At 42.1% G+C, this 25327-nt stretch overlaps 1 protein-coding gene across 4 annotated transcripts; it reads right to left on the reverse strand.

Annotated features, from left to right (window-relative positions):
* Nucleotides 1-2955: 2955 nt before the first annotated feature.
* Nucleotides 2956-23880, reverse strand: HCFC2 (host cell factor C2). Of its 4 annotated transcripts, XM_015287764.4 has the most exons (16): nt 23695-23880; nt 21130-21278; nt 20839-20999; nt 19810-20018; nt 19236-19320; nt 18081-18184; nt 17347-17535; nt 15928-16113; nt 15412-15515; nt 14321-14483; nt 13440-13640; nt 12188-12258; nt 10832-10969; nt 8494-8679; nt 7311-7596; nt 2956-5948 (listed from the first exon to the last, which is right to left on the reverse strand). In XM_015287764.4, exons 1-16 carry the CDS (start codon nt 23858-23860, stop codon nt 5923-5925), a joined length of 2424 nt encoding a protein of 807 aa, XP_015143250.2. In that variant the 5' UTR covers nt 23861-23880; the 3' UTR covers nt 2956-5922. The 4 variants fall into 4 exon arrangements, with proteins under 4 accessions (XP_015143250.2, XP_025011459.2, XP_004937886.3 ...); XM_025155691.3 differs by lacking the exon at nt 12188-12258 and having other exon boundaries at nt 13537-13640; XM_004937829.5 differs by having other exon boundaries at nt 2956-7596.
* Between the last annotated feature and the right edge of the window lie 1447 nt (nt 23881-25327).

The following is a 25327-nucleotide window of genomic DNA, read 5'->3' on the forward strand; positions in this document are numbered from 1 at the left end:
AGTACTCTCGTGGGAGACGGCTCTATCGGGAGACAGCTGGGGTGAGCAAATGGGAGGGCTGACAAAAGACTGTCAATAAGGTAAATAAGGCCCTTTAGTAAAGGATCGGTTCTTCTGGAGCAACTCCAAACTGGTGTTGCACAGCAACTTCCAGCTCACCCGCTGCTCTTTGACTTGCAGAGCCCTGGCTGTGGGAGTCCACCAGTGCTGTGCACTCACTGTTAGCTCTCCCAGGTGCATGTTCCTGCCTTCTGCTCTGCTCCTCTGCAGTCTGCCAGGAGTGGCATGTTCAGTGGGTAACCTTTAGGGTTGTCCATTTGGGATTGCTACCAGAGGCTTGCAGGAAAACGCTTCCAAAGCCTGCAATGGCTGAGACGTCAGACACTGCTCATTCAGTCTCACTTAAGCCTCAAACTCTCCTCATAATTCCTTAAATTGGATACAGGTGCATCAACTCAAGCAAAGTCCCATTCTTACAGAGATCACAGGGATATTAAGTACTAACAAAGTCTGCTAATCACAGAATCACGGTGGTTGGAAGGGACCTCAAGAGATTATCAAGTCTGACCCCGTCAAGGCAAGTACCCTACAATAGATGGCACAAGTAGGTGTCCAGATGGGTTCTGAACGTCTCCATAGAAGGAGACTCCACAATCTCTCTGGGCAGCCTGTTCCAGTGCTCTGTCACCCTTACTGTATAGAAGTTCTTCCACACGTTAGTACAGAACATTCTGTGTCTAAGTTTTATGCCACTGCTTCTTGTCCTATGGCTACACACCACCGAGAAGAGCCCGGCCTCATCCATTTGCCTCCCATCTCCCTTTAGATATTTATAAACGTTTATCAGATCCATGTTTATAATAGCTGAAATCAGGCTGCTGGCCATAGATCTGCATAGCTTTGCCAGCAAGGCATCCTTTGCCTTTGGCAGCTATTACCTTGTGTCATTTCTTGGACTGAGGGCCACGACTTTCATTTCTCTCTCTCTCTTGCTTGAACCTTCTGGATGAAGAAGATGCCTTCTATTTGCTATTTCATATACTGACTTCTTAGCTTGTGAAATACTTAAGACCATTCCTTAATAGATAGGGAGCACAGATTCTAGGGGAAAAAAAAAAAAAAAAGATAGCAATTCTATCAAGTAAGGATGTTAATATTTTTCATTAACACTGTTATCTATTAATACAACAGAATTCTATCTAATCTGTATGAAATCTGTATGAAAATTAGAATCATGGAATGGCCTGGGTTGAAAAGGACCACAATGATCATCGAGTTTCAACCCCCCTGCTATGTGCAGGGTCGCCAACCACCAGACCAGGCTGCCCAGAGCCACATCCAGCCTGGCCTTGAATGCCTCCAGGGATGGGGCATCCACAGCCTCCTTGGGCAACCTGTTCCAGTGTGTCACCACTCTCTGTGTGAAAAACTTCCCCCTAATATCCAACCTAAACCTCCCCTGTCTCAGTTTAAAACCATTCCCCCTTGTCCTATCGCTATCCACCCTCATAAACAGCCGCTCCCCCTCCTGTTTATACACTCCCTTCAAGTACTGGAAGGCCACAGTGAGGTCTCCCCGGAGCCTTCTCTTCTCCAAGCCAAACAAGCCCAGTTCCCTCAACCTTTCCTCATAGGAGAGGTGCTGCAGCCCTCTGATTGTCTTAGTGGCCCTCCTCTGGACCCATTCCAAGAGCTCCACGTCTTTCCTGTGCTCAGGGCCCCAGGCCTGGACTCAGTACTCCAGATGGGGCCTCACAAGAGCTGAGTAGAGAGGGACAATCACCTCCCTCTCCCTGCTGGCCACCCCTTTTTTAATGCAGCCCAGAACACAGTTGGCCTTTCCTGACTGAAGTCTATGATACCATGCCAAATCCCAACTCACCGATAAATCGCACTTCAATTGCATCTACTGCTTTGACAGTGTTCTAAGATGGATGAACATGAGAGGATTTACACACATGAACAACAAATCTGCAGGACCATATAAAGTAACGTCAGGGTCCAGAAGAAAGCGAGAGGCAAGCCCAAGGAACCGGGATGGCACACACCCAATGGCCTATTTTAAGAACCACGTGGAAGCAATTTCCAATTGATTACTCTCACCTGCAGCTCACAGCACTGTACAGTTCTGCCAGATACACAAATAACTTTCTCACCACTACGTACCATTTGGGACACACTGAAATTCTTCTATTTCCCTTTGAAGATACCATATCTGAGCCTTAATTTTCATTTTAAAGAGCTGCTATACCAACTCAGCAATGACATCATATATTAAACGCAGATGTTTGTGGAACGCAAGGGCTCCCTCAATAAAGCAAATCAAAACCAGCCTCAATCAAGGAGCTCACGTTTGGGGGCTGAAATGTGGTACTTCTCCCCCCAAGATATCCCCATAGCCAACAGCAATACAAGTTGAGGAGCTTGCCCATAGCCTCCAGCATTCGGCGCAGAGTTGGATGCTAGAAGCCTTCCGAGCACATGAAGCACTTCCTCAAATCCCATCCTTATCACAAATTGTAGCAAAGCAATACCAAACCCTTTGCCATTCCTTCTGAACACAGCTGCTGCTTGGATGGAGAAGTAATTCTGAAAAGTCCTGTCACGGGGCAGTCAGCAAACTGCACGGCACAAAGGCACAGAAGGGGCGGAAGACAGGGGGCGAGTGCAGGAGAGGAGCTGGTTGTGGTGGGGAACTGGGAGACCTCAAATAGGAAATTAAAAAACCCAAACAAGTGAACAAACCATAACGTAACCAAGAAGTCCAAAAGGGAAGAACCAAAAAAGGTTCCAAAAAGGAACCAAAAATGTTTATGAAAGAGTAACACTCAGTCTTACAAGAAAGAGTAACTCAGTCTTACAATGCTCATTAATAAACCCTCTGCATTCCTCCCAGACAAACATTCTCTCTCCCCTGTACTATCCTACTGGAAAAAGCAGACGCACACATCACTGTTTACAATGCGTTTGATAGGACAACCACTTTATTACAAAGAACAAACAACGCTTCGAAATAAGACCAATCAACTTTAATTGTACAAAATGTCAGTTTCCTTGTAGAGGTCATTAAGTAACAGGCTGTAAGACTAAGTTCACGTCAAATTCGCTATCCTGAAATATCAGATAACAACAGTAATACTTATTTTATATTCAGAGTTTATGGCATGATCGTGTGCTCTACTCCAAACTACATTCAAAAGATATTGCTATAATTACTTTGAAAACACAAAGTGTAGGTTCTCGTTCACTTTACTCCCCACTTTCACAAGAACATTCCGACGGTGAAGTTGTAGCGGCGTCTGCCATACCTGGCACAACATCCCTCGTGAGTTAAGTAAACCTAAGACATCCCTACAACACGGGCGCTGCCACCCGACACATTTCAGCTTCTTACACCTTGCTTAGTGAATCATGAAATAAATGGACAAAAAAACACAGATCCCCAAGGAGTCAACGTCAAGAGTCTTCTTTAGATTAATTTCAAATTGAACAATCAGTAATTGCCTGGTACCTAGCTGACAGGCAAACAGGTAGGATTCAGACATGTTAGAAACACAATCCTAAAAACAGACCACAAAGTGTATCTTACAGCGTGTACCACAATTGCATTTGAAAGTAAAACCATAAGGAATTGGATTTGCATATGATCACTATTCAACATCACCCAATTCGGACAAAGAAGAGAAAGTGACATCATGTCAAGTCAGCTGGAGAAAGCACACTTACAAGGAAATCATACTTTCATTGAAAACGCCACAGTTGTACCCTTTGGTAGTTGTGACACACCCACTGAAAAACAAATTGTGCAAAGCATGTGAAACCAAGTGCAAAAAAACTCCACCCAGACATAACCCAACAGATTTTATTCTTAAATAACAACTCTACGATCACAGCTACCAACCAACAAAACCAAAACCACAAGTGTTTTCTCTAAAGGCTTCTTTCACAGTACTAATAAGGAAAACCAAGTTATATTTTTTCTAGTTAACAGCTCATGTACAGTAAAATTTCAATGATCAGACAGTATTGGTGGTGAGATCATACCTGGTGAAATGGATCATTAAAACACAAGTATTTTAAAGCCAGTTAACGTCCGGAAAAATCCTATACATTCATACTATAAACACTGTTTAAAGTGAGTCTGGGATATCTGTCATTGTCATAAACACAAGATTTTTCTCTGGAGTAAGACCACGCGTTACTCCTGTGCCACAATTAACACTAACATAGCAATCAGTGGTCCCCAGCACTTTTTATATGCTATTATAGCTTGTGATGTGTTGCGATAATTAAGGCTGTATCAGCACTTCTGTTACAACCCTGACTTGCAGGGTAGCTCAAACTTGGCTATAAAATCTGCTCTGTATGTGAGCTGTCACACCTCTCACATCTCAGCAATACTTCTCCCACCAAACCAGGCACATCATTTGTTTTTTTTTTTTAGTTGAGTTATTTACAAATGCTCTTAAGACAAATTTAACTGGCAGAGGCAAGCAATCCTACCTTGATGTGTAGTATTTTGGCATTCAGGGCAAAATTAAAGTGCAAAGTATAAACTTCATTGCACAGGAAAGTAATTTAGATTTTATTTTAAAATAAATCTCATTTAGGTGCCTCCATCTACTCACCTAATGACCTTGTCCGACTCAGCCATTTTCCTCTACACTTTGGTAAACATAGGTTTATATATAGATACATAAATAGCATTTAAAATGTTTACCTTTATTTCACTACTGTGAACGCATTTTTCTTCCCATTTAGCATAGGAATGGATCAACCTATTCCTAGAAGTAATGCTTGTTGAACTTATCAGCTAGCTAGTTAATGTAAAATGATGCATAGTAAAAGGAGATACGGAACTTGATTGGTAGAATATACTGGTAAAGCAAACAAGCACTTAAGAAGATTAACTGGAATAAATATGTCGATAGTTGCCATACTGTATGTGCAAAATTGCTTACCATGTATTCTAAACTTTGGTTAAAATTTTCAGATTGAAGTTGTACAGAAACATGATGGAAGCAACACAAGTGATTACAAACACAGGAATGAGGTAAGTTATTATTAGTGCAAAAAGCAAGCATATGCTAAAAGCAAAGCATATGGGTTTAAAAATAATAATAAAAAAAAGAGAATGAATCTCGTGGAAGTTTTAATATAAGACCAGAAAGGTCTCTTGTAAACATTGGTATTTACAAGCTGAAGATTTGTACAACTACAAAAGGACCATTCTAAATATTAGTAGTGCATTTACAATGAATTTACACTTCTTTTTTCTGTAAGGAGAGAAATGATGGAGTTTATCGTTTTCCTTTTAGATTTTCAGGGGATACCTTTCTGAATTATATTTGTTACAAAGAGTAAAAAAATCATTTTTTTTGTCCTCTTTTTCTTTTTTCCTTTTTTTTTTTTTTTTTTTTTTTACAAAACAAAGTATATATTAAAATATTTATATGTTTTAAGTTACTATATAATAACTGGAAAATTTTGCCTTGTACTCAGACACCACAACGAAGAATTTGGTGTAAGACACTGAAACCAAACAGAATTCTCTCACATACCAAATCGTCGTGAATTATCTATGCAAGCTCTGTGGCAATCACGGGGGGCTCTACCTCAAATACTACCGCCAATTTATTTCTTTTAATTTGAAAACTGGAATACTCAATGACAGTTTAACTATCACTATGAAAAAGAGCTGCCGGATAGAGTATGGTCCTCCACCCCAGCAGCTTCAGTATCGTTCCTATCTGGTACGCAGACCTGAGCAAGGCTATATAACGCCGATGTTTCAAACGTAAAAAAAGGTTATATACTTTTAAGATAAAAACAATGCAAAAATAAAATATTTGTAGCATTTACAAATAGTACAAGAGTTACATTAAACACTACATTCGAAACTTGAAATGCGTTACGCAGTCTCTACTTTGAGCTTGATGTTTTCATATCTGCAAAAAGAAGGAGACACTGTTAAACACGTCATAATTTCACGTAGCGTGTGAGGTCTAACACCATCAAAACAACTGCTGCTCAGTTCTGGGACGCAGATCGTGGCCCAAACCCTTGCCACATAAAAGGTTAACATAGCCCTGGAACATTAAACTCAAGACAACTCTTCAAGGCCAGGCTGGATGCGCCTCTGGGCAGCCTGGTGTAGTGGCTGGCAACCCTGCACATAGTAGAGGGTTGAAACTAGATGATCATTATGGTCTTTTTCAACCCAGGCTGTTCTATGATGCTATCATTCTACCGTTGCTCTCCATCTCAGAAATTACCATTCCAAACAAACAGTGAGGTACCCAACAGCACACTGTCAGCTACACCCTGCGCATCGCAGCACCTGCACTAACAGGACAGCTAAACCCCAAGCAATAGCTCAGTGCAAACCAGGTGGGTGCAAACCAGAGCTCCCTCTGGCTCTGCCCTTCCTAACCTCCATCTATGCTCACAGCACCTCCTGCTGAGCCAACTCAGCTCGCAGCTAGCAGAAAGCTAAGGCAGAAAACAAAAAGTTATTCTGCAGAACTAAGAAAACACAATCGACTGACGGCACCAGGAACTGCCTAGATGACAAAATGGAAACTGGGACTGAAGAATCACTCAAACCCAGCCCGTGCTTCTACATGATATGCTGCCATTAGGAGCCACAGTCCCTCTCTCAGCAGTCACTTGTGCCTTTGTGCTGGCGCTAGCATTTATGCAGCTGCACGGATGGACATGAGGGAACTGAACAGGCTGAAAATGAAGCTTGGTTTCCAGTCGGTCCGTTCCCATCCCCAACTAATCATAAACTTGTACAAATTCAAGTGCAGAAATGAGATGATAAAGTCTATTCTAAATAACTGTAATATGGACTTCAAAAAGTGTATCAATCACAAAAATGTACCTTACGTCACTTTATGAAAAACCATTCTGATACGGAAGGGAAAAAGATTGGAAAAAAGCTTGAATACATCCATGCACGGAACTGGATTCTTACTACAATGAAATCTTGATAAGCTGAAGTGAAGCTCAGGGAAATCAGGAAGCTTACTAGGATTTTATTATTTGAGGGACGAGGTAAGCTTCCATAACCAACATCCACCACTTGCGGGTCTCTGCTTGTGGATGAATATCATTGCGTTTAATGCAATGCTACATTGAACAGCCACATTTTCTTAAAACTTAAGAACTTATTAAAAACTTAAGAACAAAATGATATTTCAGTGCTGTGCAAAGCACAGTGCTGAGCAAAGGGGTGGTTTTAGAGCCATAACCAGCTCTGCCACAGCTACAACCCATTCACCCACTGCACCTGACACTGACATTACCTTGAAGCCATCGAACTTGTGTGGCCGGTCCATAGCCTCTCTCATTCTTTGCAGAAATCCTGAACACTATAGCAGGTCGGGAAGTGTAATCGACGTGAGCGTTTGAAAGCTGGGCAGCAGTCACTACACAAGATGTCTTGAGACCACAATATATTCTCATAAATACAAGCTGATTTGGGTTTTCCTGCAACTGTGTGGAACGTATTGCTAAGTAGGCTGAATATTCTAAAATATTGCCAGAAGGTGAAGCAGGAGGCTCCCAAGAAAGATGAATACAGTCTACACTCTGGGAAAAAATAGAGAGAAAATGAGATACTACGCAGTTAACCATTAGACATTCAATTAAATATATAATTTATAAGAATATCTTTATAATAGATTTACTACGTACATATATACACACACACACATCTCTAAGGAGCACCTTAAAATTCGAACCTATTCTGTCACTGTTTCTGTATTAAAGAAGAAACAATTTTTTTCTACTGATACTTGCACAGAGACAACACAGATGCTAAAGGATATTTTAGAAAACAAGAATACTCATTCTCTGATTCATACAAGAGGGAATACAAACAAATGGCACTACATTCCCAAAGTACAGCCCTTCTTGTCACTGTAGATGTACTGAGTTTTCATCACAGAAGTCAGGCGATGTGAAACACCAAACAATAAAACTCATCTACCATTAAAACAAATTACAAATCCCAGAAAACACAAACAAATCTCTCCGAATACTTTTAAGGTGGACTTTGTTCTGGTAGAGTTTGTAAAAGACATCTCCTTGAAAGTTAGCAGAGTGAGAGATGAAAATGCATTTTAGTGTGTCAATTCATTACCCAGGAGTGGCCTCTAATTTTGGCAAAATCACAACTGTTTTATGCCAAAAGACTAAAACGATCATCCTTGGGAGGTAAGAATGTATCTTTTGACTTTTGTTTTCTATTAACACAGCAGACTCCTACAAAATTAAGAACGTAAGAAAAGAAAATAATGGGAAAATTATCAGATGACTAAGATGCCTCTTGCAACATGATGGTTATGTCTTAAAATACGTTCATTTTAGCATTTTCTAAAGCGTATCACATCAGGCAGAATTCACCAATGAAGTATTTGTCATTATTTAATATGACAACTTTCAATTATTAAAAAAACCAACACAGCAATTATCTGCATTTCTCACCTTAGTGATTTTGACTGTTGAAGGAGCTCCAGGAAAACCTGGAATGCATGTCTTGAATTCACTCACTTTACTGAAAGGCCCAACACCACAGCCATTAATTGCAGCAACTCTGAACCTGTACACCGTGCCCGGAAAAAGATCCTGCTTCTTAAGTAACCTGTAGTCTGGTACATCTGCATCTTCCATCTGAAAATACAACAACGTCAGAATACTTTCAAAGACATTCTAAACACAATTACCTAAAAAATATACAGCGGTAGCAAGAAACCGAGATAAGATTAACTGAAATCAAAACCTGATTTAACATTTTTGTACTTTCACTGGGATTTATGGAAGGATTCTGACTGAAGCTCACCACACACCCACCCACTTGCACACTCAGACATTTAAACTCAACAGCATCTCTGGTCTAGTTTTACTTGGGAAAATGAAAGCAAAGTAGCATCTCCAACTGTACAGCTTATGATTTAATTAGTATGCTCCCCTAACCTCAAAAATATTTTTCTCTCAAAAACACTCATTCCAATAGCTTGAGGTTACAATTTTATGAAATAGTAATCACAATGTTTCTAAAAAAAAAGCACAGTTAGTAAGTTAGTAACAAGTACATCAGGGCCACAGAAATGATCAGGGGGCTGGAGCCTGTGAAGACAGGCTGAAGATTGTTCAGTCTGGAGAAGAGAAGGGTGTGAGGAGATCTCATTGTGGCCTTCCAATATCTAAAGGGAATTTATAAACATGAGGGAAATCAACTTTTTACATAGGTATCTAGAGATAGGACAAGGGGGAATGGTTTTAAACTAAGGGAAGGGAGATTTAGATTAGATAGCAGGGGAAGTTTTTACTGAGAGAGTAATGAGGCACTGCCACAGGCTGCCCAGGGAAGCTGTGGATGCCCCACCTCTGGAGGCTCAAGGCCAGGTTGGATGGGCCCTGGGCAGCCTGATCCAGTACTTGATCTAGTGGCTGCCAGCCCTGCCTGTGGCAGGGGGGTTGGAACCTGATGATCCTTGAGGTCCCTTCCAACCCAAGCCATTCTATGAGTCTGACATGTTATGTACTTGTGTATTTCCATCCTTACCACGTGCATTGATACATCCTTGAACTGACTTACTGAACTATTTTCCTTGCAAATAACGTGCAAGCAATCACAATCTATATAAACACTGTAAAGTCTGCTACATAAACTCTTTAAAACTGGCATGTGAAGTGTTTTCAAAAAAGTGTTCTTTCTGGTTTTTTGCCTCAAGAAAACCCACTGGTGTAAGACAATGTTTGAATATGTTCAGCAACTAACAAACAGTTTTATACTATGAATTCTACAAATACAGTGTAGAAAGATAGAGGTACCTCACATAACAGGACAGCACGATCAGTGTTTACAGAAGTAGAGAGAAATGTGCTCAGATTGCCCATTAACACATATGTAGCAGAGACTAAAATCCTCCATGGGTTTTATTTTCTCCCATACGCTCCATCTACAAGCAGTAGACCTAAGCTGTTTACTAATAGGTAAAGTGCCGCAGGTAAAGCAGAGATCTGTTCTGGTAAAAGGAAAGCATGGCTAAATCCTTGGCCATTTGGTGACGGCCAGATCACATCCAAGTAAGTGTCAAATCTGTGTAAGTGAATATTGATTTCTAAGTTCAAAAATCAATGCAGGCATCTTTCCAAGAGCAACAGCCTCCTGACTGTAGGCACTTCTGGCAATTCAAGTGACACAGTAATCAGTTTTGTTTCTAGTCCACTTAGACATCATTAATTTATACTTTCACCACCAAAACTACAAATGTTTTGCAAGTTACACATATTTAGTTTGTTAATACACAAACTTCTAAGTTTAACAACATATACTTACAGAAATCAAATACAAAACTCACTACACCTCCACATCTGATCTTTTTAAACAGCCTATACTAGGTGTTATTAGTATTTTTAGAAGTTTCTAAGTGAAGATCCTTGAGACAGAAGAAACTGACTGAAAATACTCTTGAGATCACAGATTGCAAAGCTCTTCACTGTTTAGTTTTCAGGGGCTTGAAAGTTTACTAAGTTGAAAATTCCCTCCTACAGAGGCTACAAATAGAAACATGGAAAGAATTAGCAGCAGCACAATAAGATGTTTCATATTATCAGAAGAAAACAACAGAAGATGTGTCTGGTTTAGGAAGAATGTAGGCCAATATGCCAGGAACTACATGGTCATAAAATACAAAACTCCTGTCGTCATCAATGTGTGCTGCAGTATCAGAAAACCCCACATTTTGTTGTCAAGCATATGAGCATCGTATTTGAAAATGCACAAGTGCAAGCTACGTCAGAGAAAACGAGCAGCTACCTTGTTGGAGGCATTCAGAGTTTCCTCTGGCAGCAAGTAGAACTGGCTCACCACAGCACTGCTGTTCTTAAAAATTCCAACATCATACCACTGTCGTTCCCTTGATTTCACTGGTGCCATCTGCCTTTGTGGAGTTCTCTAGTATTTGAAGAACAGGTTATGTAGACAATCCATACTTCAATACAGCATTAAAAAAAACATCTCAAGATTCTAGAATATGTAGAGTTCCCTTTCATACCAGTGCGTTATTCTTTATACTTCAAATGAATATGCATTTATTATTAACATATTGCTCAAAAACCAGCAGGTTCTCAAAAATTTAGGAACGTATCATCACTTAAAAAAGAGAGTAACTGCAGCTGGGATGTCATCTCTGACATTCTAATTGAAGCAGGGAGGGGAAGAAGCCTAAAGCTGTAGAACTAGGTGTGTGGAGCAGCATGTAATCGCCCATAAGCTCAGCCATTAACAGAAGTGTGACGTGGTCATATATCAGCAGCTCTGTCTGGGATTCTGCTACACTTCAGCCCCAACTCCCTGCAGCAAGCAACTGCTAAACTTGCAGCTCAGAGCAGAGCCTCTGCTGTGGCATGGGACAACCACTGTAGAAGGCATGGGAACTGTGTGGATTGACCCAGAAAGACAAGCCATCTTTCTTGTTTGACTCCAGGCACCAGGAAGAGCGCCTGCATGGCCAGTGCAGTCCAGCACAGACAGACGGTGTTCCTGCTAGTGTGGAAAAGGGGCAGGAGTGTCAGCTGCTATTGGCAAAAGCACCCCAACTCTTAAATAACTGCTGCCTCTTCCCATCCTTAGCTCCACTCTTTCGGTGGCAAAAATAGCACCTAGGTTTTGTGTATTAAAATGTAAGCAGGTGAAATAGGAGGCATTTACTTTTTTCAGGAAGTATTTACAGCTTGCATAGCCAGTCCCCATCTCTTCTAGGGAAAAACATCAAGATGTCAGTTCAGTTATGTTTCAGACCTACACATCAGCAGCTAACGCTACACCTGATTTAATGCATATCTCATTTTAAATTCAGTTGTGCAGACAGAAGAACATTCCATATTTGCACATCATGCAGCAGAAAGCCCACTCCGCTGTGCCAGTTGATTAAAGTGATTCAACAGCTGAAACGCATTCTTGGATCTCCTCCCAACAAAACAACTGCTACTTCGACTCAAATCTAACCCGCACAATGCAATTAATGTCACAACAGAAAATGTTTACCCCTGTATTATTCACTTCCAGCCCTAAATACACATTTTTTCCTCTGTCAAAGAGGCACGGTTAAAGAAAAACAGAAGAACCCTTACAACTATTCAACAGAATTTGATTTTGCTTTTGCAGACTTACAGAGGAATGTGAATCATTTGCCTGTCCAGTATTGACCTTTGTTGAAGGCATGAAATAAGCAGTTTCAGCAGCTAGGAACAAAAAGTTACATTGAAAAAGCTTAACTTGTAAGAAAAATTTAAGACAAAGTCTACAGAGTTGACCTCAACAGCCATTTACAAGCGTTTGCTGCAAAAGCATGTCTCAGAGCTCTTTTGCATGCAGTTCTATTTATAACACGGACAACTAATTTTGGCTTGCTTCACTTTCACAGAACCTGACACTACAGATAACTGTAGATAATACAAGAACTTGGAAGGCAGGTCTCAGAAATTCTATCCTGAGGTGTGACAATTATGAAATCGATACGGAATATTGTGAACAATCAATCCAAGTATCAGACTGAGGCACACAGACTGTTCATACACTGTCATTACTAAGCCTAAAATCTTAACGCTTTGTTTCTGACATAGAATGCAGGCTGTATTAATAAGAGCAATTGATCTTTTCACAATCCAAAGGAATGGGAAAATAATGCTTCTTAAAAATAAATCTTTAAAAATAAATCAAAGCACATGAACAATACAAGGGAATATTAGTACTCTATACTTGTGTTTGTGTTTTGCTTTTAAAAAACAATACTGTTCAGTAAAAATTACACTACTCAGTGTAGTGTACTCAGAGAATACCATTCTCTAGCTAACACTCAAAACAACTGCAAGCACAGCCTGTTGATTTCCAAGAGAAACAAGATGGGAAGAACTACTCATAAGTTTAGCTTCTGTACCGACGCTTGTTTTGGATATTTCAAACAGGCTGTAAAGAGGTCACCACGTCTGCCTAGTGGTGAGCCAGCCACGTGAGCTGCCATGCTCATTACAGAGGTCAGTTATTTAAAATCAAGAAAATCCAAGGTTACAAGCAATAGACTTCTGCTGACTACAAAAAGCAAATCACCGGATGAAAGCAAATGTCAGACAGGCAACAAAACTGCCCACCATGGCTATTTATAAAACAGGCATCTGCACAAAGATTTGAAGGACTTTTCACTTACAGAACACAAAGTGGTTTACAGAAGTATAGGAATACTCTGATTTTTAGGAATATGTAAATCATAGCAGAGATCACTCAGGCTGCCTGAGATCCGCCGTAGCCCCAAGCCCTATCTCTAACCCAGGTACTAGTCAAGATGGGAATCCCACCACACTACAGGAACTCTGATGGCCTTAGATATATATGGCTCAAAATACAGTACGTGAAACACATTTCAAACCTTCAGATTTTGAATTGAATGTTGTTAGTGAAGTTTCATCTTTAACAACTGCCCCATTTGTACTTGATGATTCAGTTTTAACAGCCTGCTGGGTTACCATAGTTTGTGTGCTGGAGACAGTACTGGATACAGAAGCATCAGGAATTACAGTTCGTTTTTCCAAGTCATGTAATTCACCTACATTTGCTGAAGTCTGAGGACCTTAGAAAAAGAAAATATTAAGGAGAATTCAATACTGATGATACCCGACACAGATCTCAACTTAATCTAATGGCTTTAGTTTCACATAAAAACAGAGATTTAGATTAGATCTGATTATTATAAGGAACAAATAAAGCAAATGCTTTCCTTATGTACATGGTTTAGTAAGATCCTGTCTGCATAGTCATAACCAGATATATGTACATAGTTGTATTAAAACTGCAATTTCATTTGTGTTAGATGTATTCCGTACCCATATGGTGATGAAAGAATTCGTTTGGGAAAACAGAAGAAACACCCACACAAATGAACATCAGAGTTCCATAACAATCAACTTCATCGACAACAGAGCAAGTCTCTTTGTCACCCAGCACTAAGACCCAAAATTTCCATGCAATACTTAAATAACACTGAAGATAAAAACGGTCACGCCATCTACATTACATAAAAATCAATGAGAAACAGATTGTGTGCTTGGGCCTGGATTCACCCCACTGAACATCTCATTTTTCCTCATACCTTCTAAAAATACGCACAGTATTAGCTAGCACAAGGAATTTTATAAACTACAAGGGCATCCAAATTGATTTTAAGTTGCGAGACAAATAATCCTACTTTGTGTTTATTAGATGAATTTAACACTTGCTTTTTTATTAGTTTGTATTCTATAGATAGCTTACTTGAAGTACAAACAGGCAAAAGAGAAGGGGCATTTGACTCTTTGAATCCTGTTGCATCTGCATGGTTTTTCATAGTCTCCTGCGTTATCTTGTTTTCAGGTGCTGCAACCTTCTCTTTTCCTTCTATTTTTAACAGTGAGTTGGATGAAAGGGAAAGTTGGACCTACCAAAATAATACATCGGTTAACATGTCACTGCCGAGTTCAGAAATGTCAGTTGCAAACATGGCATGAAAAGGCTTGCTCAAATGCAACAAATGAAAATCCTCTAACAAATACCCTTTGCGTTTTAAATTGAAACAGGCAACCAACCTAAGAATCCACGTTTTTTCAGCCACATAAAATGAAGACTCGAGCTCTAAACTGACTTAGAATACCCCTATCCCATACTACATTTTATCTGAGCCAGCTCGCATTCTTATTACGTGGAAGCTCATTGATGCATACATTTAGACCATTAGGCAGATGAAAAATGGGGACTGGGGGACAGCAAAATGACAATTAGAAAAACTTTCACCCATTGCTCTCCTGGTACGTATCTAAGATTTCTGTTGTTAGTAAAATTCCCAATACTTCTACATTCGTTTTCTGCAAGAATACATTGTGGATTCTATACAGATCTCAGGGCTTACCCAACTAAGAAAAGGCCTACATTTCTAACGTAGCCAGATATTTTCCTCTCTCTTTCTTTCAAATTGGCAAAAGAGTGGGATATCTAAAACTGCATGAAAACCCTAACAAAGAAGAAACATGCATTACCCTTCCTGCTTCCCACATTAACTTCACAAATATTTGGAGGACGTAAAATATGTCTACTGTTACCAGGTTCCCAGTTAGCATTCTGGAAGTCAATACAGTCACAGTTTCCTTTACACATTACCACAAAGGGGACTTTAAAGACTGTATCAGTCATGAAAATTAGATGAATATAAGGAAGTAAACAAGTACATCAGGTGTCTTCTTTGTTGTTTGATTTGGGGGTTTCCTAAGGTCTAAAGGTATGCAGGGATTTTAAAAACTGGGAAAGTATTTGGCAGTTCTCTCACTTCCCACACTGCTTTGTCACCTTGGTGTTTGTCAGTTTACACTTACGTTATCAGGAATGACATTATTTGCTTGGCTGGGATGATCCACCTTCATTTCTGGGCAAGGGACACTAGGCAATGATTGTGGACTTTGATGTAGAGAAGAGCCACCTTTCAGGTAAACAAAAGCAAATTCCCATCGGTTACACAAAGCTTAGTACTATGTTGTGTGGAATCTATTCCAGTAAGCAAGAGGGAAACAAAGTTGCCTAAAGGATGACTCGGTTGTTAGATTGAAATGAAACTGCATGGCCAAACAGTCAGTTATAATCCCTTCCTCACTGCCTGCCCTCAAACAGCTCAGCACTGCACAGATATCTTCAGCATTCATATAACTGACCAGAACAGACAGAGACAGGTTAAAGCTGAGTTTTCTACAACTATGACATATGCATTTTGGGAACAGTCAAAGAAATAGGGTCTCTCAAAATTACCTTATTTAAAACAAACTCGTATTCATTATTTACACAAATATCTACTCTGACTTTGCACAAGCAATAGCATAAAGTGATCTGATGACTACCTTGTGAACTCAGCACTGACGTCTCAGGAACCCCAGTGCCAGGTGTTCCAGCTGCTGATGGCACTGGTGAGTCAGCATGTAATTGAAGAAGATATCCTTCAACAGTAGGGACTTCATCCCATTTCACTTGGAATGAGTTGGTTGTAGCTCTAATCAGCTGGACTTGTGAGGGTGCTGGAGGTTTCTCTACAAGGAACCAGAAAGATACAGATGCCACGTTTGAAACTGCTCTCCTCTAACAGTTTAAGAAATATCTATATAATGCTAGCAAAATCAAGAGTTCCCTTTTCACTTATGTACAACATAAGCAGGAGACAACTGCCATTCTAGAGCGTTCAGAAATAATGACATTTTAATGCCTTTTCTTCAGGTTTTAACAGCTTTGTTTTCTTGCTTCTGGTATGTCTTCAGGTTGTGTAGACACTACCATAGGCGTTACACACATAAGAGATCGGACACGGCTCTGACTCCTAAAGCTTTACAAATTCCTGGAAAGAATTCACAGAAGACTGCACTTCCTTTTTGCTTGCTCTTTATAGCTGAAGTGAACTTCCCCTCAAACTTTTGTGCAGGCTGAAGCCCAGGCATGACTCAATGCCAACAAGCTGCTCCCCTTGCTTGCCTTGATGCCTGACTAGGATGCGCTCTTCCCTTACTACTCCTTTTCTTACTCAACCCTTTCAGAGAGGGGAAAACCAAACCAAAACAACAACCAAAGAACCAACAAAAACATGTTCTCCACTGCCCTAAATAATTCACAGTCTCCAATAACTCATACTTCCGCTTGAGTAGACAGGAACTCTCACATGAAAGTACTATTCTAGCCCCTTCACTGCCAGTACTATCTCAGGGTCCTGCTATCAAATAGATATCCATCATTTCAGCTACTAGTGAGCAATCAGTGCTCCAAAAATCCCTTCAGCCCCTGAACAATTTGGTCTCATTTTCTTTCTCTGATTCAACAGTTATCTTTTAGCCGTCCAGGAGAGGAGGAAGCAGAAGTAGCAGCAATGATGCCACGAGAAGGAGGGGTTTGGTAAGAAAAAAAAAAAAATAGCAGAAACAGAACAGAAAACAGAAAAGATGACTCTCAGAAGAGATGTAAGGAACTTAGACGTCAGGTAAAGCATCTGTTAGAACCCTGTTTCTATCAAGTATGGCATGCAATACAGAATCTAGCCACAGCGTTCCTTCAGGGGCTTTAAACACAACTTTTTACTACTTTGTTTTTTTTTTCAGATGGAATTACAGCTGTAGTCTTCAAACAACTGACTGCCAAGTATAGTTCATGGGAATAAGATTTAAGATTGAAAACACCTTTGTGTTTGCTACAGCTTCAGAGCTTCTGATCACGACAGCTTCCTACACATTAATAAAATACAGAGCACAGAACAATTCCTTTATTTATCTCTGACTCACCAGTATCGAGGTACCAAAGATCTTTGCAGCAAACTTGATTGTTCCAAGCTTTTCTGTAACCATCTCTGCCACTCCAGATATACAGACGAGTGCCAACTGCTACAGCACAGTGTCCTGCTCTTGGCCCTGGTAACAAGTTACTTTTGTCTTCCTGGCAATCTGAGATCAGGCCTATCCATTCTGTGGTATCTAGCAAATGAAACTCAAAAAATTTAGTTTCTAGACATTTTTCAAAACCAGCAATACATACGTTAATGCATTTAGCTGCTCAGAGCAAATGGAAATAAATTACCTCTGTTTTTATAACAACTACATTTGCCTTTTCAACATTACAACACGAAGGTCGCTTTCCAATTAATTTGCAAGCGACGTCCAACTGATACAGGATCAACTTTCAAACAACATCAGGGACAGTTCCATTGCAATTTAAGAAAAACTCATGTCAGGATCTGTCTCTTGTGTCCCACTATAGATGGTACTTCTCCATTTATATTACCTAGTACTAAAGACCTATGAACAAAGATTTGCATCAGCAAATCTGCTGAATGTTCCAAAGAAAAAAAAACCCAACTGCTTCTTAAGAAAGTTGAAGAAAAGGATGATATCTCTGTAGTCAGTTAGGTTCGCAGCTGTATGTCTTCAAACTCTTCTCAGCATCTTCAGAACGTTTATTCTACTCTGTTAGGAAAGTATTAATTCAAAATGCCCACTCCCAGAAAGACAGAAACACTAACCCAAATTAAGATAAGCAAATGAACCGGTACATTTCCATTCACCATCATGAGTAGAAATTTCACCTCCTGCTGACTGTGGAACCCATCCACCAAAAACATACATTCTGAAATGAAAGAAAAGAGGGAAGAGGGAAAAAGAAAAGAAAAGCCAATTAACATTTCCAGACCTGCCGCACGTGCTCTCTCAAACTAGGACAAAACAGAAAGTTTCCAGTGCTTTACAGTTCTGGTTTACATCAGATTGTATGGGAGTCTTGTTGCAGACATCTACCTTTTGAAAATTTTGAGCAAGTTTACTGATTAAAAACAGAACAACCAAACAACAAACTCAAAACAACTTCCCAGATACAGAAGTTATTACTTCATCTTTTCACAAACCACCGAACTGCTGAGACTCCCAGAAAAATCATGCATTTACATGGAATTTCTACACTTTCATTGTAGATCTCTCAATAATTATATAATTAGAAGGCAGGTATCTAAGTCAGGCATCAAAACTCTGAAGCACAATGCAGGCTACAACCTAATAAAACTATATATTAAAAAGAAAAAAGCTAAGCTCCTGGCTCAGAAGACACAAAGCTGTTTCACTTCTTCCCCATCTGTTGCCTCTTTCTCCTCACCTTGGCTTGTAAACAGCTATGAAATGAACTGAAATGCATGTTTAAAAGTCCATTTTGTCGATCCTATCTGACAAAACAAGTCATACTGACAAAAAGTGAAATAATGAAGAACAGACCACAGAAAAACTGGTCCACAAAAAAAAAATATAGAATGGTTTTGCCTAGAGCTAATTCTATTATTTGGGCCAGTTACTTTGTGTAGGTATTTCCTTGTCACAGAGAGGCACTGAAGTTGGCTCCTGACAGAGCCAGCTCAGGTCCTGCTGATTCTGCCCCAGAATGCACAGGGATGCATTGAGAAGCTTGGAAAAATGCCTGTGGGTTGAGTAGACCATCCTGCTGTATGGAAACACGGACAGTTTGATAACTCTAAATTAAAAATAATACTTCTAAATTTCCACTGAGGTAGAGTAACAGAAGCAGAGAAGCACTCTATGGGGCTGACGGTTTATACTGAGCAGCAGTGGATAAGCATCACCATTCTCCTACTAGGTGTACCTTTCTATAGTTGAGCTTTTAACAACAGACATACTTGTTTCCTATTACATTGGCCGTATGGAGACTGCGAGGAAGTGGTACTGTCCCTTTAGTTTCTGGTCTTGACCAGGTCATGGTTTCTAAAAGAAAAAGAATAAAAATCCTCAAATAACTTACTGCTGTGTATTTCACTACCTGGGGTTTAGGTGGGAACATACCTCTAGAATTGAGCAAAACAAAACAAAATTTCACCTTTTAAGGTGGCCAATTTAGAAAAGAAAGTGCAATAATATGCACTTAGAGCTTCTTTTAAAAAAATCATACAAAATTCTCAACAACTGTTTTTCAAAAGGATATATTAAACCCACTTTCTTTATGACTATTCAACACAGTTACCACAGTGACAGTCTTTAAAGCAATCGCAGACAACAATCTCACAGCGTAACCCAAATCAGTGAGGATAATAAAAGTAAACAATGCTGTATCTGTCTCATTTCAAGAATTACGAAAGGTCAACACCACGGTGTAATTCTCAATACACCACAGAATGCCATTAGTCTTCATATACTTTAATTTAATTTCCTCATAGCCAGTGAGGTCCCTGCACTTCTACTGGCAAACAAACTCACCTATGTCAAGTTCCCAGAGATCGTTAAGCCGACAGCCACACATCCCTCCGAAAATATACATCTTTGGAACTCCCAAATCTTTTCTGCAGTACACAATGGCCGTGTGTGATTCTCGGGGAGATGGCATGATCCCTTTTGTCACAGGAATACTCCAGCCAACGACTCCAGATCCGTGCTGCAGCTCCAGTTCGTAGAAATCATTTAAATATCTGCAGAATTATTGAGGAAGCATGAAAAGTATGCTTATTAACAAGATTGTAAGTGAGCTTTAAAACCCTACTGCTTGCATGTATCACGACTTCTGCCTTGGAAGAGTGGAGAATTTTAATGCCATTAAATATTCTGGGATTTTATGGGCAGTACTTAAAAGAAACACACAAGGGATGTTCAAGAACTTCTGCAACTCTAAGGCAACAAAGGTGAAAAGAAGCTGCTTCTTTCCTGATGTGCTCAGACTGCCCAACAGACAATTAGCCATGTGTTGATGTTGGTAAGTTATTTTTAGGTAATAACTTTTGAATCCTGGCGCTCACTCCGGATACCTCTTGTTTAATGAGTTTCACATTGCTCAGGGGATAACAGCACTCTCAATTGTAGGCCAATGCAGCATTAAATTTCAATGCCATAGAACTTCTTACTGACAATAAGGGCAACTCCAGCTGTTACTCTGAAAAGATTTTAACAATTTTCCACAGCATTATAGGTGAAAATTCCATTGTGAATTCCCTGATGACCCACGAGACTTTGCTTATTTAATTCTAACTAACAAGCAATCTTAAAAACATCACCCAGGGAAAATATCAAAGTCTACTCAGGTTTCTCTCAAAAAAAGTCAGAGCTCTCAGTCCATGCTCCATTCAGTGTGACCAGCAGAAGGAACACCTATGCTTCTTAGCACGCAACCTGTATGCCTTACAATCAGTGCATCATGCAGGACAGCGTCCCTAGAATGTTGCTCTTCAAAGTTGTTGCATCTAGTCTTTTTCTGTTGCTTTTTTAAGTCATTGAGATCAATCCAAACCAGCATACCTGGGAACGTTATTATTAGAATCCTCACTTTCATTTGCCAGGCCACCAAATAAGTAGCACTTGTTACCATACAAAGAAAAGCTGTGGCCAAGTCGAGGACAAGGCGGTGATCCAGTGGAAGGAGCTTGAGGTTTTACTTTCTTCCAGAGCCATCGACTTGCCTTAAACACAAGAAATACAAAATCAGAAATATCATCATTCGTATCGCAGCTGGTAACGTACAATGTGCTTATTCCTAAGTAGATAAATGAAGTACTCCACAAAATTGGAACATTTTCAAACATCTCCTACCTGTAATTCATATAAATCATTACTGTATCTTCCATATTCAACCATTCCTCCAAAGACTAGTATTCTGGTACCATCACAAACAAATCCATGCGCTGCACAGCCTGGAGGAATATCTCCCCTTACAGCAGGAAGGAACCACTGATTTGTAGCTACAGTTCAAAAGAAAAAGAAAAAAGGATTTAAACACTGAAACACGGAGAAAAAGAGTATTTCAAAACATCTCTGCTATCTAAATAACTACCTTTACCAGCAGATGATTGTGAATGGGCTGCTTAACACTATGCCTTAAAACAAAACACCAGTTAATTGATTTAAAACACTTAAGAAAGAAAAACAAAACAAATAACAGAACAGCCAAAACAATCTCCCAGCACCTCTATGAAACCAATGTTACTCACTATACGAGTCTGAGGTCAGCAAGACAGTTTCTGAGGGTCATACAGCAATTTAATAGGCTTGCTGAAAAAAGAAGCTAACGAGGAACACGAGTGCTGTTCCACACAAAAGAGATAACTATACTAAGCCAGAGCACCAGCCCTAGAAACAGAATTATCATAGCTGCAGCATCGTGGCAGTGAGCCTGGACTTAATAGCCCTATTGAAAAACTAATTACACAATTCTGAGACCAATGTTTGTATCTACTGAGTACGGCACTGAAAAGGGAGAGGAGACACACAGAGGCAGGAAAGAAAAATTGAGACTGGCTGATACAGTAGCGTGTTGCTGTTTAAACTGTATCTGAACTAAGGAATTACAGGAAACACTGCATTCTCCTTTTCCAAAGCTTTTTTTCATGGCTAAGAAGAAGAAAGGTGAACTTCAAAGCTTCCAGTGGCCACTGTTGTAGGGGATTAAGCAGACCTCCCCGTGTGCCAGGTCTCTGGAAGTCATCACACCCACAGCAGGAGCAATGGGTGCCACCCCAAGCTCAAGCACTCCAGGTCACAGCCCTGCACCTCAGTCCTCAACCAAAAAAGGTCAGTCTGAACCAAACACCTGCTTGGGGACTGCAACAACTGAGTAGTGGCCCTTCCTGCCACTATGGCAAAGTGGTGTACACCTTTGGAGTCTGGGCAGAAAAATAAAAATATGAAGTTAAGACTCACTGAAAAGGCACCCATCCCAACCCTTGTTCTAAAAGGCACATAGCTGCTCCAAATGTAATGCCTTCTATTTTATGATGTTGGCCCACAGTGTCAGAGGCGCATGTTGGTAGTACAGCAGCAGAGGTTGAACCTTCCCACCAACAGCCCATTACATGCTGCTGCCGTGTGACAGATGGCAGCAGAGGGACAGGCTGACAGAATGGAGTCTGACACAGAGGTGTGTATGAAGCAAAGGTATGTCAGTGAATTCCTCCATGCAGAGAAATGGCACCCACGGACATTCACTGACACTTGCTGAACATTCATGGACCAAACAGTGGATGTGAGCACAGTGAGGTGGTGGGTGGTGAAATACTGTGAAACACTGGGTCACCTCCGCCAGTGCAGGTTTCTATGATCACAGCATGCAGGCTCTTATTCATCGGTGGCAAAAATGCACAGCTGACGATGGTGACTGTGTTGAAAAACAGCCTTTTGAAGCTGAGATTTTGGTCTATCAAACAGCGTTACTGTGTTCTTTGCATCCATGGCAGTTTCCATGGAAATAAATAGGAGGCATTACTTTCGGAGCAACCTACGTTCATACCCAGAAGCTTTATTTTGATTCCCTGTCACATGAGCACGGATAAGAGACCCTTCCCTTGCATTTTTACACTACCATGGAAGAAAAACAACACTGCTTTGGTGAGCTCTGACACTGAGCATTTTCCTCTCAGTAAACTACCTCAGGGAGATTGCCACCCTCACGAATGTAACCTAAAACAAGCAAAAAAAAACCAAACCCAACCCAAACCAAACCCAACCCCACTATACCAATGCTGTCCCCTTTTTGGAGCGTGTGGGGAAGGCATTTCTGAACGATCCCTAAAAGTCGGTGAGTTGAAAGCACAGCCCACACGCTGCAGCCTTCACGCCATCGGTACACACTACCGGCAGCCAACGAGAAGCGGCTGTAGAGCGCCGCTCAGCCACCCAACTCCCCAGCTTCAGGCCCACAGCTGAAATCACACCGAAGTTTCCCAGCCTTATGCAGCACGGCGTGGAGTAACTCCTCAGGCATCCCATCTTCCGCACACAAACCAGCCTGAAGCAGCTCCCTGCCCGGAAAGCCTCTCGATGCCAGCACGCTCGCTTTCCTCAGCGAGATGCGTGCCTCAGCTCGTTCAGCTCCAGTCCCTTCCCCAGGAACGAAGCCGGCGCTACGCGGCCGCGGCGCGACCCCCCGAGCCCTGCCCGAGGCGGGCGACGCTTTTCCAGTCAGCGGCCTCGGGGCAGGGCGGGAAGCTGCGGGCAGCGTTAGGGCGCCACCCGCGGCTGGACAGCGGGCCCGAGCCCAGCGCCCGAGCCCTGCAGGGACGTGACAGCGCCGCAGCGCTCGGCTCCCCGCCGCCCCGCGCTCCCCACCCCCGCCCGCGGTGGGGCCGCGCCCGCCGCTCCGCTCCGCCCCGCCCCGCGCACCCGTGTTGTAGACGTGCAGCTCGTCGGCGATGCCCTCGTTGCCGCCTCCGAAGATGATGACCAGCTCGCGGATGGCGACCGCGCGGTGCCCGTGACGGGAGCGCGGCACCGGCCCCGTGAAGGAAGACACCCGCCTCCAGCTCAGCCCAGCGGCGGCCGCCGCCATCTTAGCGCCGCTCCCACAATGCACCGCGCGGCCAGGATAGGCCGCGGGGAAGGAGGGAGGGGGGAAGGGGCAGCGCCGAGCCCGCGGGAGGTGGCGGGGCGGCCGCCGCGGGTCACGTGATGGCGGCGGGGCGGGCGCCCTACGGCCCTGAAGGGAGCGGCGGGGCGGAGACGGCTCTCAGAAGTGCGTTAGCTTGACTGAGGCTGAGCGTGCTGAGCGATAGGCCGCTGACTTCACGTGTTGCAGTGTGTGCCCGCTGCCCTGTCCGCTTAACTTCAGCCCATGAGATATTTATAAACATCGATAAAATCCTCCCTCGGCCTTCTCCAGGCTGAACGTTCCCAGGGCTCTCAGCCTGTCCTCATATGGGAGGTGCTCCAGGCACCTCACTATCTGAGCGTCCCTCTGCTGGGCTCTCTCTAGAAGTTCCCTGTCCTCGAACTAGAGAGCCCAGACCTGGACACAGCACTCCAGATGTGGCCTCAGCAGGGCAGAGAAGAGGGGGAGGATCACCTCCCTCAACCTGCTGCCCATGCTCTTTGTAACGCACCCCAGGATGGCATTGGCCTTCTGGGCCACAAGGGCGCACTGCTGGCTCATGGCCAACATGTTGTCTTCCGGGACACCCAGGTCCTTCTCTACAGAGCTCCTTTCCAGCAGGTCAGCCCCTCACCTGTACCAATGCATGCAGTTATTCCTCTCCAGGCGTAGGACTTTGCATTGGTCCTGGGTGAATCTCATTAGGTTCCTCTCTGCCCAGCTCTCCAGCCTTACTCTTCCATAAAGTCTTGGTTCTCAAAATTGGGCTGGGGCTGTCATGTCCACAGTGTCACGTTCTTCTATCACCACCAAAACATCGTGTTTATACCATTTATTTTGTCCTTGAGGGTCACAGAGCACTGAAATGGGATGAGGTTGCAGAGGAGAGGTGCTGAGTACATTAGTGAACGCTCTCCTCTACAAGAACAAGGGAAAGTAACAGATTTTAGAAGCTGTGGATCTTGCAGGCATGTTTAAAATGCAAAAAGAAAAAAAAAGGGGGGAGGGGGAGAGGGAGAAGAAAAGCCTGGTGGTCTCTGAAACTTTGGAAACTGTTTTAGACAAGCTCAGTTTGTATTTTGGATACAAAAAACAGAGGGACAAGGACACCTGATGGGCTTCTGTGAAGGCACAGCCCAGAGCTCGGAGCTGTCAGGAAATAGCAGTACCAGGAGAAGGGGAAAGGAGAGGGGAGGGCAGTGGCTGGAAGTGCACAGTGGTAGCCCCAGATGCACATGCAGATACACAAAATCAAAGTGCTGCTGAGAGGGCAGAAGAACTGTGGTGACATCATTGAGCAACAGGCTCAATGTCACCAAGAGATGCACTGTGATCACAGCACCCTCACTGCTCATCTTTGGGTGCAGGCAGAGCCTGGCCCAGTCAGTCTTGTGCCTGGATTCCTGCTGAGCACATGCGAGGTTGGAG

This window comes from Gallus gallus, chromosome 1, assembly GCF_016699485.2.
Source record: "Gallus gallus isolate bGalGal1 chromosome 1, bGalGal1.mat.broiler.GRCg7b, whole genome shotgun sequence".
Lineage (NCBI taxonomy): Eukaryota > Metazoa > Chordata > Aves > Galliformes > Phasianidae > Gallus > Gallus gallus.

Excerpts from the sequence above, each read along its gene's own strand:
- HCFC2 (XM_004937829.5), bottom strand. The coding sequence starts at position 23,860 with ATGGCGGCGGCCGCCGCTGGGCTGAGCTGGAGGCGGGTGTCTTCCTTC. Across the intron at positions 21,279-23,694 it reads GCTGCACGTCTACAACACGG|CTACAAATCAGTGGTTCCTT; the intron begins GTGCGCGGGGCG and ends TTTGAACTGTAG. Across the intron at positions 16,114-17,346 it reads TCTTTGGTACCTCGATACTG|AGAAACCTCCAGCACCCTCA; the intron begins GTGAGTCAGAGA and ends GGTTCCTTGTAG.